This window comes from Rhinolophus sinicus, chromosome 17 (genome assembly GCF_057876585.1).
Source record: "Rhinolophus sinicus isolate RSI-liver-muscle chromosome 17, RSI-T2T, whole genome shotgun sequence".
Taxonomy (NCBI): domain Eukaryota; kingdom Metazoa; phylum Chordata; class Mammalia; order Chiroptera; family Rhinolophidae; genus Rhinolophus; species Rhinolophus sinicus.
This window is the reverse complement of record NC_142517.1, coordinates 57363182-57381917: the sequence shown is the minus strand read 5'-3', so window position 1 is coordinate 57381917 and position 18736 is coordinate 57363182. Positions and strand designations below refer to the sequence as shown.

Below are 18736 nucleotides of genomic sequence, written 5' to 3'. Positions count from 1 at the left end.
AATGGGTAACTCTGGCCATCTTGAGAAGGAATCCTAAAGAAACTTGAAGTTATGGCAAAATGCCTTTATACCTGATATATATTGCCAGAAAATAGATATATTCTATGAGGTATTTAGTGCCTTTAAAAATGTTTTTAATTTAAAAGCAATACATGTTCATTTTTAAAAGATGAAAACGTTTTAAAAAATGCAAATTTTCTTCTAGTCTCATGTGTATGTGTATATATACACACACATATATGTATGATATGTTAACATACATTTGACATACTGATAATCATATGTTTTAAAATATTTATTTCCATGATTCCAAAAGAATACATACATATTGCAGAAAATTTAGAATAGTATAAATAAGAGATTTAAAATCATCTGTAATTCACCGTGGGGTGAGGGTATGTGGAGCTGGTCTTCAAAGATGACCTAATGAACCATGCCATCCAGTATTCTCGCCTTTGGGTAGTCTCCTCTCCTTGAATTTGCGCTGCCTCTGTGACTTGTTTTCCACAGTAGGATGCAGTGGAAGTGATGCAGCATGGCTTCCCGGGCTCAGTCACTAGGAGCCTGTGGTTTTAGCCTGGGTCTTTTGGAACACTTGTTCCTGGCAAGCTCCCTTACGGAATCCAGCTGCCATGCTAGGTGAAGCCAAAACCCCAGGGAGAGCCCACATGAAAGTGCTCTGGTTGAACAGCCCCAGCTGAGCTCTCTGCCGACAGCCCGCGTCAGCTACTAGCAATATGTGTAATGTGCACGTCCAGCCTGGCTGAGCCCTTACGTGACTACGGCCTCAGCTGCCGTGTTCTGGTTCCCACCTGGGAGACCCATGTGAGGACCGCTCAGCTAAGCCCAGTTGACCCACAGAACCACGAGGGATAATCGTACCCTGTTATAAGCCAGAGTTTGTGGTGGTTTGTTATACAGCAGCGGGTAACTGGGACAGGTGTGGGCTAATTCCAAAGTAAACTCGTTTAAAGGGAGCGTGTTGAGGCAGAAGAGCTAAGACTCTAGGGCCAGGTAGGCTTGACGCGCATTGCTGCTTGGTCACTCACTAGCTATGTGACCTTAGACAAGTTACTGAGCTACTGTGCACCTTAGTTGTCTTTATTGGTTAAATGGAAGCTGGGCGATTTCAAAGTATTCCAGTGACTGGCACAGAGTAGGTACTAAGTAAATGTTAGTTTCCATATGCTAATATTTAATAGTCACGAAGAATGATGTTAAGGACGAATTGGAAACTAGTGGCAGTGGCAGCTGCAGAGAATATGTTATATTTGCATGTTCTAAGGCTGGGAACAATGTTATTTTTTTGTTTGTTTTTTTCTTTTTTCAATTACAGTTGATGTTATATTAGTTACAGGTTTATAGCATAGTGGTTAGACATTTATATAACCCACAAAGTAATTCCCCTGGATAAGTCTAGCACTCCCCTGGCACCATACCTAGTTACAGGATTATTGAATGGCATTCATTTCGGAACCTCCTCCATACTTGGCATAGTAGGGCCATTACGGCTCAGTAATCTTGGCCTGGCTGAGGTCCACACAGCGAGGCACACGTTCTGTGCCTGATACATGTTTGTGTTCTTCTGAGAACGCGCAGCTGGGTTGTAGGTAAGAGAAAAGGCCACCTCTGTTCAGAATCACAGGTGGCATGCTAACCCTCTTGTCTCTGCAGCCGGGGAAAACTGATGCCCAGAGGGGCAGTGACTTGCCCAAGTTTGGACTTAGTGGCAGAACCAGGGGCTCCAACCCAGTGCCCTGTTTACCCACACTTGCCTAAAGTTTCTAAGTTCATGTTTCATTAGATAAGGCAGAGCCCATTACATACTTGTTTTAAAAAAAATGGGGGAAAGAAGAGTTAGTTTGACCTTGCCTTTTAAAAGTACTTCTGATATGCAGTCATCTCTTACTTATTTCTTTATTCACTTAATTTATTTTTGTAAACTTTTTATTCATTTATTTATCTTTTGTAAAGAATGAGCAAGGGCCCTTTAGCCTAGCGCTGCTGGAGATTTTTCCAGAGGGTCATTGCCACCCCTGAGTGCTTGGATGATGGATGGGCCCGAAGCTACAATGATGGCCGTTCTGACACGCCCACCTTGTCCATTGGCCCTGCAGTGGGCAGCACCAGAGTCTTCCAGTCAGGGAGAAATTTGCTTAGTGCGGCCTACCTACCGTGGGATGACAGAAAGTTCTTCTTTACAGGAGAATGATAATGAATGTAGGAGAAATGAAGGCATTAGAAATTCATCATTTAGTGACAACCGTTATAGTAATAATTTATTCAGATAGGAAGAATCCGTGGGTGCTGAACCAGCAGGTAGATATTTTCACAGTCTCAAAACGTTCCTCCACATAATGCTATTTAAGGGAAAAAAAATAGTAGCTTACAGTGATCAAAATTAGTATCACCGATGATGGGACAAATTGACACGCTGTGCCTTCCTGATATGAAAGAGTGAGGAAAACACAGCATCACTCCGTGCTATTCTTGACAAAGATGCGTACCCAGAATCTAACCATAAGGAAACATTAGGCAAACCCAGCTGAGGAAGATTTTACTAAATAATTGGCCTGTATTCCTTAAATTGGCCTAAGTCAGGGAAGATGAATGACTGAGGAACTATTTCAGATTGAGGAGACATGAAAACTGTATGCCATCCTGGACCAGAAATTTTGATTTGGTTTTTGGGAAATTGACAAATTTTGAATGGGATTTTAGATTAAATGATGTATTAATGTTCATTTCCTGGTTTTGATGGTTATGCTGTCATTATGAGAGTGTCCTTGTTTCTTAGGAAGTACACACTGAAATATTTAGAGGTTAAATCTTGTTTTCTTTTTTTTCCTAGCTTTCGTCTGCAATTATGTCAATTTTGGCATTATATTTTATGTCTTTAAAACATGTAAATGGATAAATTTTATTTAATTAAAAAAGAAACTAACTTAATCAAATTAAAATTTAATTAAAACAAGGGAATGAGTTCATTAGGCTTAAGTACAATTTGGTAGATGGAATCTTTTTGGTTGTAGGGTCTGTGATGGGACCAAGTTACAAAGGGCTTGGGGACGCTGCTCCATAGGCAGGCAAGTTGTGTTTTAAATGCAAATTGGAGTCTGGATTCCCAGCACAGGGCCCAGTCTTTTGCTTCTCTACGTTCTTGGGTAATTGTTATTAGACTCATAATAGGAGGGGTCCTCTTAGCCTTGGTAAACAGGAGTGAAAGCAACGAAACGTAGACTGTCTTAGATGGGAGAAAACTATAAAATGGGGACAATAAACCCCACTTGTAAGGCTTAAATGAGGTAAAAATACATAAAATTGCCTAGCCCAGTACCTGGCATATAGGAAAATCATCATTTGTGTAGATGATAATAGATAGTTCATCTGTTTTTAAAAATGTAGCATAAAAATCAGTAAAATTGCACACCATTTTGGCAAGAGGCCTGGCTCAGGAGACAGGGAAACTGAGGAACCATTTGACTATTGGCAAATAAGTTTGCAGACTGTCCCAGGGGAGCAGATGTTGCTCCTGAAAAGATTAAAATAATATTTTTTTCTCCTGCTGCAAAAGGTAAAAGGGAATGGGAAATCTCAAAAAGGTATTTGTGGCTTCATAAAGTAGAAAGAAAGTTATTTTTCTCCTTGAACGTTTCCATGACGTGGATTTTTGGACCCAAGGACTAATGATGGACCACTCTTCCTCAGCTCCTCTGTGAGCTGTGTGTGTGTGGAGAGCGGGGGGACTGGGGAGTTGAGCCTGTGCCTGAGGGCAGGCTTCTTCCTCTTGGGAGCAGTGCCTATTCTCTGCCTGATCCCACTTACCCTTCCTGTGTAAGCATCTCAGTAGTACATGCCCCTCTCTTGGGTGCAGGGTCTTCTGCTCTACTCGGCTAGAGGAGACTGAAGGAGACCCGCCTAGAAACAGGAACCCCCATAAGTTATAGTAAAGAACCTCAGAATGAGGAATTTGCAAAGTTGAGCTATGGCCATTCGGGCAGACCAGTGGTAGCTGTATCACTATTTTTAGGCAGCACCTATTCTGCCCAAAGAGGACTGCTTTCTATAGCTGCCATCACGAGGGGTCTATGAGAAAAAGCCTGCTGGTGAAGAGTAGAGACCAGGCACCAGTCTCTGTTGGTGAACAAAGTCAGAATGTGGTGCTGCCCCGAACAGGAAGGGGAGCTTACACGTTTTGGAGACAAAAAATAAAGTCTGTAGCAGACACCAGAGATCTATTAAGCTGTGGAGAGGCCAGCAAGGACCATGTACATCTATCTGTACCATAGAAATGAAGGAGGGGTGGTATTTTGCTTTCCAAATCTAAAATTCAATTTCCCCTGCATATTGAACTTCATAAAGAAGTCCATGAACTACAATTTCACATGGGCCATAGAAGAGAGAGGAAAATTGAGACCAGGTGTTGTGTGTGTCGTCTTATTATACATGTCCCACAAGTTTTTCAGCCCAGTTGGAAATAAATTCTGTCCTATCCTAAAGGACATGATTAATGCCTCGTCACAGGAGGTGCTAAGGGTGAGGGAGGAGACTCATGTTACACTGGTGCTGAAGCAAAACCGTGTCTTTTCATAATAATTTGCTTTGTTTTGTCCACACAACAGGAGCTGATAGTTATAAAAAATGTTGTGGCTGAGCCACGGCTAACACTCAATTTTCCAGGCTTAATTCTGAGAGGGGGCGAGTTGGGCTAGAAGAAAGAATTTGTCTTAAAGGTCATTAATTTCAACCTCTTGGCCCCAAAACCTTTTTACCAGAGCTGCTAACAGGTTGTATAAATCACTCTTATGAACTCCATTTCCTCCCTTTGCCTCCTCCCTCAGAGGTGGGGGCAGGCTGCTAATGTGGAAAACATAGGAGAGTCCTGGCTGAGAAGCGCCTGCAGAAGGGAGCGCAGGTCGTATCCCAGTGGTGCAGGGGCCCAGAAGGTGGGGAACGGGGAGGAAGGGCAAGCGAGGGCTTCAGAGCCCAACAGATGTGAGTGTGAATTCCAGCTCTGCCCCTTACCAGCTGTGTGACCTTGATTGCCACACTTCTTCATTTCCTCATTTGACAAAAAAATAACCAGAGCTCAGAGCATTTTGATGATTAAATGAATATATTTATACATGTTGGCTGTTGTCATTAAAAAAACCCACCTTCCTTTCAACTTACTTTTGTAACATTAAACCCCTTTTTCCTGAAATTTCTCCAGTACAGTGGAGCGGACCCCAATAGTATTCAAACTCTGTTGGGGGGTGGGGTGGCTGTGAGGGAGGTGGTCGTGGAAAGTGGGGAAGTCCCGGTCACTACACTGCGACACTCTGGAGCTGTCTGCTCTTTTCACCTGAGGTGGCAGCGTTGCTTGTTTTTAAAGATAGCAGGATTTCAAAAGGCGCTTCAGAGATGTCTGAAGGCTTTTCCCGGAAACCTCTCTCTGATGAATCAAATAGACCGTGAGTGAGGCAAATCTGTGCTTGCTCGCAACTCCGATGCTTCCTTGCTAGCTCATTGTAGACAAGTTGCCCAAACTCCCTGAGCCTCGGGTTCCTTATTTGAAAATGGGAGGTACTAACACCCATCTGGCAGAAGAGTAGGGGAGGGTCATGAGCTGAGTCAGTACACGCACAGCCCCAAACATGGTTCCTGGCCCACAGACACCCCCTCTCTGCGGTTAGAGACTGACCATTTGGCTGACCAGGCTGGGGGAGCTCCAGGAATCTGTGCCCAAGACCTTGGACCCTTGGCGTGTTCCATTCTGTTCCTTCATAGCAGCTATTTCCATAGTTACCCGGCTGTCCTACAGCTTGGCCTGACACAGCAAAGGGAATGGAGGGGGGCTTTGAGGGACAGGGAAAATCCCATCTCGGAAGTGACCCCAGTTCCCTGTTGGATTGAAAACCACTACAGTCAATTCCACCTACGGACCCCCTCAGGGACACAGCTTGGATCTGTGCCTCGCGGTGGTGGGCCCTCCATCATTGTCCCGAAACCTTCCAGCAGGAGAAGCCAGTCTGGTGTGGCTGGTGTGGCACGTCAGGACTCTGCCTGTTTCATGGGCCTCAGAACACCTCCTTATGGATCATGAGCCTCTTACCCTGACAGGAAGTCTCCACCCCTTTTCATTTGCCCTTTGTGGCTCCTGCAGGCCAGAGGTGCTGCCGACCAGCAATTAAAAAGCTGCAGAGGATGATAAAGCAGGTGGCAAACTGCTGCAATATTTCCAGGAGAACAATGAGAAACTGAGCTCCCTTCCCACGCAGCTGCTTCCAGGTCCACAGCCCCATGACGCCCCACATAGCTCGGGGTTGTCATAATTTCCCCTTCTCCCTTCTGGTTAGTGGAAAGCTCGCACTGATGTTCTGAAGTGAAAGCCCTCTGATGTGTTATAAATATTTATCTCCGGGAAGCTCTTTCCAAACAGAAAGGGAGAGGAGGAACTTGCATGGTTAATGTGCCCTCCAGAGGAGGCCCCTTTGTTGGCCAGGATGGTGGTCTCAGTGCTTACCTAAGCATGTCTTGTCTTTTTATTATTTCCTGATCTGCTTTTCCTGATCTGTTGTGTGTTGTTTTGTGTTTGTTAACAATTGTGTTTGTCCACCAGGAATTGTTTCTGGGCATAGGAGAAGGGAGGGGAGAGAAAAGGAAGCTTTTTTTTTTTCCCTTTTGTTTGTTTTCGGGTATCATTAATTACTCATTCTGGTTTGTAATTCCATCCTTGGTCAGATGACATGCCTTGTGGCTGGTTTAATTGGAGGCTGATGATGAGCTGTCTCAAGCCTGTTTCCACAGGGGAATGTTGACTTGGGAACCTCCCAGCTGGTTCTGGGACCCGGAATGTTGACTTGTGCATTTGTGCAGAGGATTCGAACCTGTGGCCCAGCCAGGCTGGCACTCAGGGCCTCAGACACCTGCAGCAGGTGTGGACTTCCTGAACCCTGAGGGCAATCACCTGGACAGTTTGAAGCCTCCTCAGTGCTGTCCAGGGCCAAGGTGGTCATGATAGCAATGGGATCTCAAAGGTCTTGCAAGTTGAATCTGTAGCCAGCACTTTCAATTTTGTCTTTCTTTTTCCAGCTTGTTAGAACCAAGTGGCACTATTTCCTTAGCCTGAAACCGGAGCATGTTGAGAGGATGAGGTGAGCAGACATGTCCCCTTGTGAAGATGATACCACATTCTTGGCTTTACCCTCTGGAGTTTAAGTTCAAGGGGAAATATGTCTCAAACCAGAAAGCCCACCTAGATTCTTAACATCTCATCCCGCTTTGAGTTGACATACTTCAGTGGTTCCTGTCTTGTGGTCAAACATTCATCTGTTCTACGGTTGGGGATTTCAGCCAGGATCCCTGAACCACTTTCTGTACCCTGGAGGCAGCAGTTCTTACATTTCCTGAAATAGCTCAGCTCACCCTGCCTGATTTGTCGCAAACTCTTATCCCCCTTGGAAACCAGTGTTTAAAGTTCCAACTGCTGACCTGTGAGGTGGGAATGCTGGAAGCTCTTGTAGAGTCTGTCGTCTACCAAGAGGCCTGGCCAGCCAGGGTCAGGCTGTGGAGCGCACCCAAGGAGAATGCCCAGCACAGCTGTTCTGCAAATACCAGGTGCCCACGTGGGACGTTTCCTAACACATGGGCAAGTGGCCTTTTCCCTGAGAAGGTGGCACAGGTGCACATTGATCCTTCAGGTCTTGTTTTTGTGATGTAAATGCCTGAGACAATTGGTAAGTGTGAGGTCCTGGTTGGAAGGACCCTCATCTAATTAATTAGACATAGCAGCAAACACATTCCCAGGAATGAATAGGTCTAACTGGAACAGGACGGCAGGGCAGTGGGATGGACAGGGTTTTATTTCTGGCTGCAGCAGCTCTCACGTCAGGCACCACTGAGTTTGTGTCTCCAACGGTGGCTCCTTGGTGTTAAGTCCGCTTCCTCCTTCCCTTTGAATTTAACACAGCTCAGGGTGTGTTCTTAGAGGGACGTAAAGATTTGTTTGTTTGGTTTGGTTTTCAACATCCTTGCCTCATGTGAATGTGAGACTCTGGAGACCAATTTTCTCATTTTCCAAAGCTAGCTATCACGTGTGTGGATCATGGAGGTCTCTTATTTCTTTTCTTTGGCTACTACTTATTAATCTTCAGGTTTACATTTTCATGGGCGGATATGCAGATCCTCCATGAGCCACTTGTGTTGGGTGCCTGGCAAGTCTTACACACAACCCTTTGGTCCATTACACAATGTTTTCTGCTCTCTGGGAGTTTATGGCCCATGTTGCAAGTTGGTGATGGGAGGGAGAGCTAATTAACATAAGAACATTAACTAGGGAGTCAAAAGACCTGAGTTCCAGGATTGCCTTTGCCAGTTAGCTCAACTGTGTGACTTCTGACAAGTCTATCTGCAGTCCTCAGTTAGCCCCTCTGTACAATGGGTATATTGGCCTCAATTATTATCAGGCTCTTTTGGATCTATATCATCCTAGATTATTCTGTCCTCTACATTTTATCTTCTTGCAGGATTCTGACATGGTGGACATTCAACCAGCCTTAGATGGTGACCATTTATTTTGAGTTTTGTAGCTGTCTAATCCTCCTTTTTCTCAAACATCCTTTCCCGTGCTTTATAGATTTCATCTCCCTTGCTTTGAGGGCAATTACCTCATTCATTTATTCCTTAAATTTCAGTGGTTCTACTGCTGTCATTACAGCCGTCCTCCAAACAGCACCCTCTCTGGGCCATCAATCTGGCTGTCACTTCCATCTATCAATCTTGCTTCATCCTCAGAACAGCCTTTCGGCATTATGTATTAAATCTCCGCCAGTAGTTCCCACAGAGAGATGATTTCATGAAGGACCAGAGGCTAGAGGAACAGGGCCCTTTAAAAAACTCTTATCCTAATGAATTCCAGTATTCCTGGTAAGCGTCTTCCTGTTTTCAGCAGTGACATTTACAACTTGGCATCTTATTTCATAATTACGTAAAAGGATAATAGTCTGGACAGAGGCCCACATGGCAGTGCAGGCTTTGCTCGGGCCTGTCAGCCTCCCTGCATAGCAGGGCGTGTCCTCCAGCCTTAGCCTGAGAGGTGACAACTGGGTCAGTCCTTTCACGTCAGTGTGGAAGGGTCACCTTGTGTGGGAGCTTCTGCTTCTCTGTAACCAGTGAACCTCAGTTCTGTGGAGTCCCTCTTGAGAAAAATGTTAGCAACTTTTGGCAAACCCTTCCTGCAAGGTGCTTTACAAATGAGAAGCTCTAAAAAACATGAAAGTGTCTCAAATTCCTGTTGCGCGTGACCTTTTTAGGTTCACTCCCCGCCAGCCCCAAAAGGGGCTGTGAAAGTGCTCAGATTTGTTGAGGGGCTTATTAAGACAAGGCCAGGGCTCTGCCCAAAGGAGGGAGCTGGGTCTCTTCAGGAGACAACTGATGTCCCTGAGCCAGCACATTCCCTTCCTCAAGGAGCACTCTCTCTGGCAAGGATAGTGAGACAGGGACACAGGTAGCAGTGACCTGAGGCAGGCAGCCACGACTTCTGATGAGGGCAGCGCCTGCCCAGGAAGGCCAGGGAAGGACGCACATGGGCTGCCCCCTGTGGAACAGGTAGGATCTAAATGACCTTGAAAGACCAGAGTGCACATAGCTTGTGGTAGGCTTTGAAGGAAGAGACTAATTGACTGAAGGAATGAATAGCCTCTCTACATCAGGAGTTCCTTACAGTGAAATGACCATTTTCATGCAGAGGGACTTTACCTCAATCCCACATTAGACCAGCTTGTTGCTCTGCTTTTTGTCTATGAAGGTCTTTGGCACATCAGCATGCTCCTGGGGTCCGTTTGTGGGTAGCTCTGGAACCAAAATCTGCCTCCCTGGAGCTCCCCCCGATCAGAAGGGGCATCAGGGTCTATGGAAAGAGCATGCTGCGCTTTCAAGTCAAGCAGACATAGGTTCCGATCCCAGCTCCAATACGTATTTGTCGTGGGACCTGGAGCTATTGTTTTAAACTGCTCTAAGCCTCTGTGTCTTCATCTATACATAGGAATAACTCTACTTAACATGATGGGTGGTTGTGAGAAATAAACGAGTGCCTGTGCAATGCTGGACACTTAAAAACCACTCAAAGAAAGGATGCTTCTATCTGGCCATCATTGATGTTATTGGAAGTTATCCCTGGGGCCATGATGAAACTTACCCTTCTCTCATAGCTTTGAAAATGCCACAGAACTACCACCACACATCTTTGAGGCCTCCCCATCTCTAGGCCAAATGCCCTTGTGTCCACCCTCATGCCACCCCCCGCCCACCATTCATCGACAGAGCCTGCATGATGTGGTTTCTCTGCTTGGGATGCTGCTGCCATCCTGTCCTTTTCTTATCAGGGCTCTGCTGTACCTTGTGTAAGAGCTGCCTATGGGAACTTGGGGCGCAGGAGATGAACTGAAAGGAAGAAATGTCTGGAGGGCGTGTGTGTGCTGTGGGGCTTCCCCATTGTGACTTCTTGATGGCTGCAACTCTCATTCCTGGACCTTTTCTCCTGGTACAGTTGTTCCCTAAGGTCGCCACCAGGTTCCTTCCCTCTATGTCCCAGGACCACGTGTGAGAGCAGCAGGTTCCTGGAGGCTCTGCCCTGGGGCCTGTTTCTAGTCTCCACTTGTGGTTTAGGGCAGCTTTCTGGGATTCAGCAAAGTCACCACAAGGGGCTCCCAGTGGTCACCTTTCCTGGTTTCTATGTTGTTAATGTTATTGTTTTTAGTGCAGGAGGCAAAGCAGCATTTTCACTCACATTTCCACGTGGGGGTGGGCAGTGTGAAGCCAGGCAGGCAGCAGGCCCACGTTGGCCTGCTGGGCCCATTGTGCTGTACCCCCTTCCCACCAGGGCCAGAGAGGCCGGCTCTGGTGCCCTCTCAACAGTCCCTGCCTGTGCAGCTGGATTGTCACCTACTGCAACTTACTTATTTTCAGAAAACTCATGTAGGATATCAACTAATGTTTTGTTTCTCTGTATCACAAAGGAAAATGGACCAAAGAACAAATGAATTCGTTTTTCTTAAATCATAAGCTGTGATTTCTTCATAAGCTAATTTAGAGAATGGCTATTGAATTCCACAGACATTCCTGAGTGTTTACTGGATGCCAAGCCTGCCCAGTGAATGGATGGCGGCCGAGATGCCGAAGATAGGGTCAGGGCCCCTGTCTTCAGAGGGCTTCCAGGAGCAGCCTGTGCCCAGACAGCCGTCGGGCTCTGCTGCAGACAGGCTTGAAAAGTCTGCTGGGCAGGGGAGGGCAGCGCCCCATGTTCCAGATGGTTGGTGTTACTTCATCTCTCCACGCCTGTCCACATGTCACGTCCAATCCAGGTCCCCGGCTTCCGTTAAGTTTTCCTTAACTGCCTCAGACCTCAGCAAGTCCCCTGCTCTCCAAGCCTTAGAGCCCCATAGCCTCTACAGCCTGTATAGGTGACGTTTCCCATCTGTTGTCTCACCTTCCCAGCATCACAGCCTCACAAGCATATTGTATCATCACCACTTTAACAAATGAAACAACTAAGGTGTAGAGAAGTAAAACAGTTTTCCCAGGGTCACAAAATTAATCAGCGGCAAAACTGGAACTTGCACTCACGTGGTCCGATTCCTTGTCAGGCCTCCTCCTGAGCACCACGTCCTTTCTCTCCTTCATCATTGAACCCCAAGCACCCCCTCTCTGGAGCTCCCGTGGCCCCTCTTCTATTTCATGTCGGCACTAGTGACTCCCTTTCTGTTCTCAGTCACCTGTGTGGCTCTCCCTGAGAACAGGGTCCCAGGCATCATGGTGGCTAGTCCCCTCCTGGCAGCAACAGCCTAGGAGCTCAGTTAGGGTCCGTTGGGTGAAGGATGAGAGAATTAACTTGGCCTGTGCCTCCCTCCTCCCTTCTCGCGCCCGAGGTATCTGGAGGCAATGAAGCAAACAGCTCTTATGTGCCAGGTAATTGTCAGACTCGGTTTGTCTAACTCGACACACATTTAGGTTTGCAGAATGTACTAATAAGGGCCTAAGCCAATAAGGGTTTTGACCCGTCTCCCCCATGGGTCCTTTACCACCCGTGCCCCAAAGAGAAACACCTGTATGCTTTCAGTTTTAAGTAGGGTATCCATGTAATGTGTCAGATACTTTTGAGAATGAAATGGGGCACTGTTGACAGTTATACCAGCACAGGAGGCCTAAACTGGAGCACGTGGTTACCTGGTTTTAAACAAAATGTGTGTCTGCAATCGGAAGGAAAGACATGGGGTAATTGTTTATGGAGACGTCTGGTCTTGCGGAAGGGGTTGCTGGCAAATTAAGGGCCTTTGTTTCCAGCGGTAACTTTGCATCTTCGGTGACAGCAAGAATAATCTAGTACCTTTCCTACACCTTCCACTTTGTTTTCTATAAATAGCTGAGCCTCCCAGGATGTGTCTCTGTCTTATTGTTGTCTTTTTTTTTTCCCCTCCAGAGATCCCGCGGATAATTCAGCTGGACCTAGACCTAAAATACAAGACCAACATCCGGGAATTGTTTGAGGAGTTTGACAATTTCCTGCCAGGCGCCATCATTGGCATCGCAAGAGAGATGCAGCCGGTGTATAGGTACGTGGCAACTGTAGGGAGGCGGCCTCCAGGATCCCTCCCCACCCCTTACCCCGTCTCCTGCCCCTCATGGCAGATTGCGATTTATCGGTGTGCTGTCTTTCTGCACTTAATTCTTAGGGACACATTTTTTAATTTGTTGCTTACAATTAATAGTATGGGCAGGTGGGTTTGCTCCAGAGCCATAGATGCTCTCTCATTCTTTTGGGGAGTTTGTGACATTTTTCTTATGGAAAACGCAGCTGTTTTAGTTGTTGGTTCTGGTTAAGCTCAGAATTTAAAAAAATCCTTGGTCTTTGTCTTACAGAGGTGGTATCAGGAGGTAGCTTTAACTTGCCAGTGTGGTGATGTACTAGGCTTTTCCGGCCTCTGAGACACCAGTGACCCCTCCTCTGTGTAAGAGGGGTGGGCTTATTGGTGTCCTGTAGGGAGCAAAAGGCAGCACAACTTTGGAACTCAGATTGGCATTACCTGGAGGAGGTAAAGAAGTGCATTTGGTGTAATGTAGTGTTCTGCTGTCAGGAAGCGCCACCCAGCACCTGAGAACCAGGAGACACGTTCAAGAATATTCACTGCAGCATTGTTTGGCGTCACCAAAAACTACAAACAACTTACATGTCCGTAGATAGCACAATAGATAAGTCATATATATGTACCCACCTGAGTACTACATAAAAACAGAAATGAGCAAGCTAGCTATGTGCTCTGATAGACAAAACGAAACCGTAATCTTAGGGGATGCGTACGGAACACCAAGGAAATGATGATTCTCCAGAGTTAACGTGGTGGGGACCTTGGGAGGGGGCGGGGGAGTGACGGGTGGGGGACACGCGTGGTCCTCTGGCGTGCTCCAGTGCTTTAGTTCTCCACCTGGGTGGCTGTGCATGTGTTTGCATGCATACGTGTTTGTTTGTGTAATATATTTCTTACAATTGGGGGTGGGGGGTGGAAGGAAGGAAAATCAGTGGGTTTTGCTAAAAGCTCGGCCCATGGCCCTGGTTCCAGAGAGTTCCATGCTGCTGACTTCCTGCCCTGGGCAGAGCCGTGCGGACTCAGCGCTGAGCTGCCTGGAGCTGGTATTTCACCGGGGCCCCCTGGGCTGCCTTGCTCTTTGTTCTCAGTGCAGACCCTCATGCTGGCTCCCTGTGGACATTCTTGGAGCTCGGCCCAGTCTTTGGAGAGCTGCTGGGCACAGGGAAGGAGTGACTCAAGAGCACACATTTCTTCTCAGAGGGCGGGGGAGAAGTGACAGCCTCCGCTTGGTTGTGGCTATTTGCAACAAGACCCAGATCACATAACAGGAAATTCCTACAAGGCCTCTGAATGAGCTGATAACTCCTGGGCCTTGTGGTCTGTTCCCCCAAACATACTCCTCTCACAAGTTGTCCCAGAGTCACCAAGTAGAGCCTCTTGCTCTGTTCTGGGGGAGCTGGTGGGAGAGGGTGTGGGCAAACACTCGCCTTTTAATTCACATCAACCTCCCTGCCTCCTTCCCTCAGCTTCCTACAAGGTGTGTCTTATGTGACAATGGGAGGTGTTGGAAGGAGCACTGACTAGGAGTCGCAAGTCCCGTATGCTAGTTGCAGCTCTGCTACCGTGCTTGGGGCCTTGGCGCCCCTGTCTGAGACTGGGGACAGCTGTGCTCCGAGACCTCCCTCTCCCAGCTCTCACCACTGTGATCCCAGCTCTTCTGACCCTCACCATTTCCTCACTGTCTTCCCTCTGTCCTGAAGCCGTTTGTCTGCTGGTGGGCTCCTCACTGCTCCATAGGTGCCAGTGGCCCTGGGGTATTTAAACCAGGCTAGTTAGGAAATGCAGTCAGAGCAGCGATGCCTTCCAGCTCTGGTTTGGAATCTTCTTATGTAATATAAATGGAAACCTGATCACGCTTAATTTAAAATGGCAGGAATTTATGTTTTTTGTAGAGCTACAATTTTACAAACTGTGAAACTTAAATCAATGTAATTGGCCTTCTCTAGCAATCTCTGAAAAATTTTTAGATCCAAAATGAAATTGAGTTTTTTCTCCCCTTCAGAGTTTTTAATTATCATTATGTACGAAGAGAAATATGAGCTGTCTGCTGCAGGACAGCTGTCGAGTCCAAAAAATGCCGTGTTTGCAGGGCTTGTGCACTCAGAATCGACAAGAATGAAACTCCTTTTCCATGCTTGCCCCTTCCCCTCTTTCACTCTTCCCCAAACTGAAATGTCTCTAAAGGCCCCTAATAATTAAGTCTACAAATGACTGCCCGGCACTGGTCTACACCGTCCTGGCTCCGGGTAATTGCCTTTGAATATGTGCAGTCTCGTTCTGGGGCTGTGAATGAATGGTTTGGTGCTGACTGGGGCAAACAGGGGATGGAGTGTGTTTTTTTGCCGTCTTCCACAAGAAAACTGGAGACTTCTGTGGCCCGAAAGTCCAAGTGTTAAGTCATCTGCCACTTTGGAGCTTGGGCCTGGATGTGTGTGTTTGTGGGGAGGTGGTGGGAGAAGAAAGAGGGGGAAATAAAAAGAGAGTGAGTAATCCAGTGCCCAAGCGAGGACAGGCAGAGCTGGACCCTTCTGTGAGCAGGCAGTCTCAGCCCCTGTCTCCTTGGACTTGGCCATCGCGACCTGTAGGGGGTCCCTGCCCAGCCATCTGCCCACCTCTACGGGCACTCGCCACGCCCTGAGTGCTGCTCGAGGAACTGGCAGCAAAGTTCCAACAACCATGTGCTCTCCATAAGTGGTGGCGTGTGAGGTGGGCACGTTTCGTTTGTTTTGTTTTGTTTTTGATCATAAAAATCTGCTAGCATCTATGCAAAGAAGTTTAGAAACAAAATTTAGAAACAAAATAAAATTTAGAAACAAAACAAAACAGCACAAAAGCAAAACTTAGCCAGATTAACCGAGCACATTTTGGTCTGGAAATTCACTGAGCAGAAATAAATTTGGATCACCTCAACGGTGTTGTTTTTTATAGCCACTTGTCTGACAGTTACTGTACTTCAAAAGGTCACAGATTAAGTCATTTTTATGGCTGTTTCCCCTATTGTGTGCCATGAATATTAGACACTTGGAGGGGGGTAGGGGAGAAAGTATTTCCCACTGTCCATTTGACAAATAGCTTTCTTTACAAATTTCTTCCTCCCAAATTGACTGTGTTTTCTGGAAAATGATAGATCATGGGATGCTAGGGTAGTGATAAAGGAACCTTTTTCTCTTGGATCCCTGCTAAGATTCTGTTGAGTCAAATATCCTGTGATCTTCCTCATCTGAAAATTGGGGAACAGTGGTCATTGTGGGTGGGACATTGCCTTCCTTTCTTGATTATTTCTCTGTCTCTGTGTCAGCGAATAAGACCACGAACAGGTCCTCTGTGGTGATATGTTTAGTTGGGATAAATGACCAGGAGAGAAGGTTTTCAGTAAATAGAATGATCTCTGTGTATAGACAACTGTATTTTGCAAATATGTGTCAGTCTAGGATGCCATTTTGAATTTGCTTCCTTATGATTGTATTGGAGGAGGAAAGAAAACTGTTGGACATTCTTTACGTACAGCCTATAAAAATTATAAAGCAGCAAAGCAGCTATATGTAGAAGGAATAGCACTCAGGTTGTACTTAGAAACCATGGATCATAGTCTTACCTTTCATGATGCTTTGCAAGTCACTTGATTCTCTGACCCTCTGTTTTTTCATCTGTAAATGGAGATAAATATTATATATCTAATGCACAGAATGACTAGAAAACCCCAAATGTAATAATATACTTGAAAGCTTCTGGTGTAAAAAAGACCCTCAGTAAAGAGCATTTCCTCATTCCCTCCCATAATCCTCACAATTCCTTTTTGTGTTTTGTTTTCCAGATGTTTTTTTTCTTCTGGAAAACTCCTATTCTACCCCACCCCCAACCACAGAGAGTTACCAGTTAAAATACAGGACGCCCAGTTAAATTGAATTTCAGATAATAAAAAAAATTGTTTTGTGTATGTATATCCCAAATATTGCATGGGACATACCTATAAACAATAATTATTTGTTGTTAAATTTAACTGGGTGTCCTGTTCTTTTTTTTTTTTTTTTCTTGTTTGTCTTTGTTTTTGTTTTTCCTATATCTGGCAGCCTTACCCCTATCCAAGAATTAAAACCTTCTCTTTTTTAGCGAAAGCAAGTGATGTAGCTTTTCTACAAGATCCTTGAGTAAGCAGGAACAAAGGGTACGGAAGTGGAGCTTGTAAGAGAAACAGGGTGAGAGAGTGAGGGGTGGGCTCTCAAAGTCTCCCTGAGGAAACAGGCCTGAGGTTCACCACTGTGCAGGAGCTAGGGGCTTGAGTGTGGTTTTTCGGGGGAGGCCATTGGGGCTAGGAAATCTGGCAGTGGCTTAGATTCAGGCCATAGGGCTCCCACTGAGCCAGGGGCGGGGGAGAAGGAGAAAGAATATGTATGAGTGTGTGTGAACATGTGTGTAAGCGTGATAGAGAATATGTGAGTGTGTGTGTGTGCGCGCGCGCCTACGCGTCAAGGAGCTGGGGTCACAGCCCTTGGTGGTGGTCACTCTGTCTGGGAGCTGGCCACCTGAGGAGCTGCTGAATGGGAGCTGTTGGTGGCGGGCAGGGGCTTCTGGTTCATTCTCTCAGCTCCACAGACCGCTGTGTGCTGGTTTCAGCTCAAACCCTTGATGAGGGGGAAGCAGCAGGCTAATCCTGTCAGCTGCTGATAACACGCTGCTAGGCAGGAATTTGCGTTTGTAGTAAGTATTTTAATAGTGTCCACTCTTTCACCTTTTTGGATCACGTGGTTTTTATCAGTAGCCTTTGTGCCAGCCTAGCCCCCTTCCAGATGCCTGGAATGAAAATGTCCAGCTTATCTGCAGGCTGCCTTATCCGTTTCTAGGACTGGCGAAGGGCTCTCAGGAGAGCTGGGGAGGCCGTGAGGGCTCATAACAGCAGCCGGTTCCCTGATTTCTCACCAGAGCCTGGCTTCTGCTTCCTCCCGGGCAGAGGGGATTTTGGTCCCTGTCACCCTATAGAGGTCACTCTGCCTGCTTCCAGCCATGGCTCTAGTCCTGATCACCAACGTGGTTTCTGTTCCATTTCTGGTCCATGGAGATGTTCATCTCATTTTGAACCCTACTGTGTCCTTTCCCCTGCCACACCCCTTGAACTGAAAAAAATATTATATAAAAGTAGTTATAAAAAAAGTAATACATGGGCTGGCCTGGTGGCTCAGGCGTTTGGAGCTCCATGCTCCTGACTCCGAGGGCTGCCAGTTCGATTCCCACATGGGCCAGTGGGCTCTGTACCACAAGATTGCCAGTTCTACTCCCGCAAGGGATGGTGGGCTGCGCCCTCTGCAACTAACAATGGCAACTGGACCTGGAGCTGAGCTGCACCCTCCACATCTAAGATTGAAAGGACAACATCTTGACTTGGAAAAAGTCCTGGAAGTACACACTGTTCCCCAATAAAGTCCTGTTCCCTTTCCCCAGTTAAACAACAAAAAAGAGTAATACCTGTTCGTTGAAAATTCAAAAATTATGCAAGGATTTTTATTTTCCGAGAAATGTTCTACAAATTTATCAGTGTATGTATTGTGTACGTGTGTGTAAATGGACTCATTTTGTATACTATTGTGCATCTTTTTTTTCATTTAACACTATATCTGTCCATCCTTATATTTAACTCAGTATATTCCTTAATTAAGCATTGCTAGTCTCCCAATGTAACTTGTTTTTTGTTTTCACTTTTTACTATGGAAAAGTTCTAACATAGGAAGGTGTATGGGCACTTCACTATTACAATAGTCATAGAGCTTCAATAATTATCCACCCCATGGCCAATCTTGTTTCATCTCTGCTCCACCCATTTCTTATCCTCCCTCCATTCTTTTTAAGCAAGTTCCACACAGTGTGCCATTTCATCTGTCATTTGTAATTTATTATTTCTTATAATACCCTACCTGCCGGTGCTGGGTTTGGAGCTGAGCAATGTTGTGTGAGCTCAGAGTGTCATTTTGTCTTCAGGTTCCTCAGTCTGATATGCTTTTGTGTGAGAGAAGAAAATAGACATTCTTCTAACATGTAGCCAGCCAGCACTTTCCATCTCTCTCCAGATTGTCTCATGTCAGGATGTTAATGGAATAGTCATGTCTGGAAGGTTTTATGGT

General features: G+C 46.2%; 1 protein-coding gene across 2 annotated transcripts in view; it reads left to right on the top strand.

Annotated features, from left to right (window-relative positions):
* XXYLT1 (xyloside xylosyltransferase 1) overlaps nucleotides 1-18736 on the top strand; it is a 165587-nt gene that overhangs the window by 79727 nt on the left and 67124 nt on the right. For both annotated transcript variants that reach the window (XM_088793702.1, XM_019723388.3), the window contains exon 3: nucleotides 12458-12590. In XM_088793702.1, the coding sequence (XP_088649828.1) occupies nucleotides 12458-12590 (133 nt within the window). The remainder of the gene's footprint in view (nucleotides 1-12457; nucleotides 12591-18736) is intronic.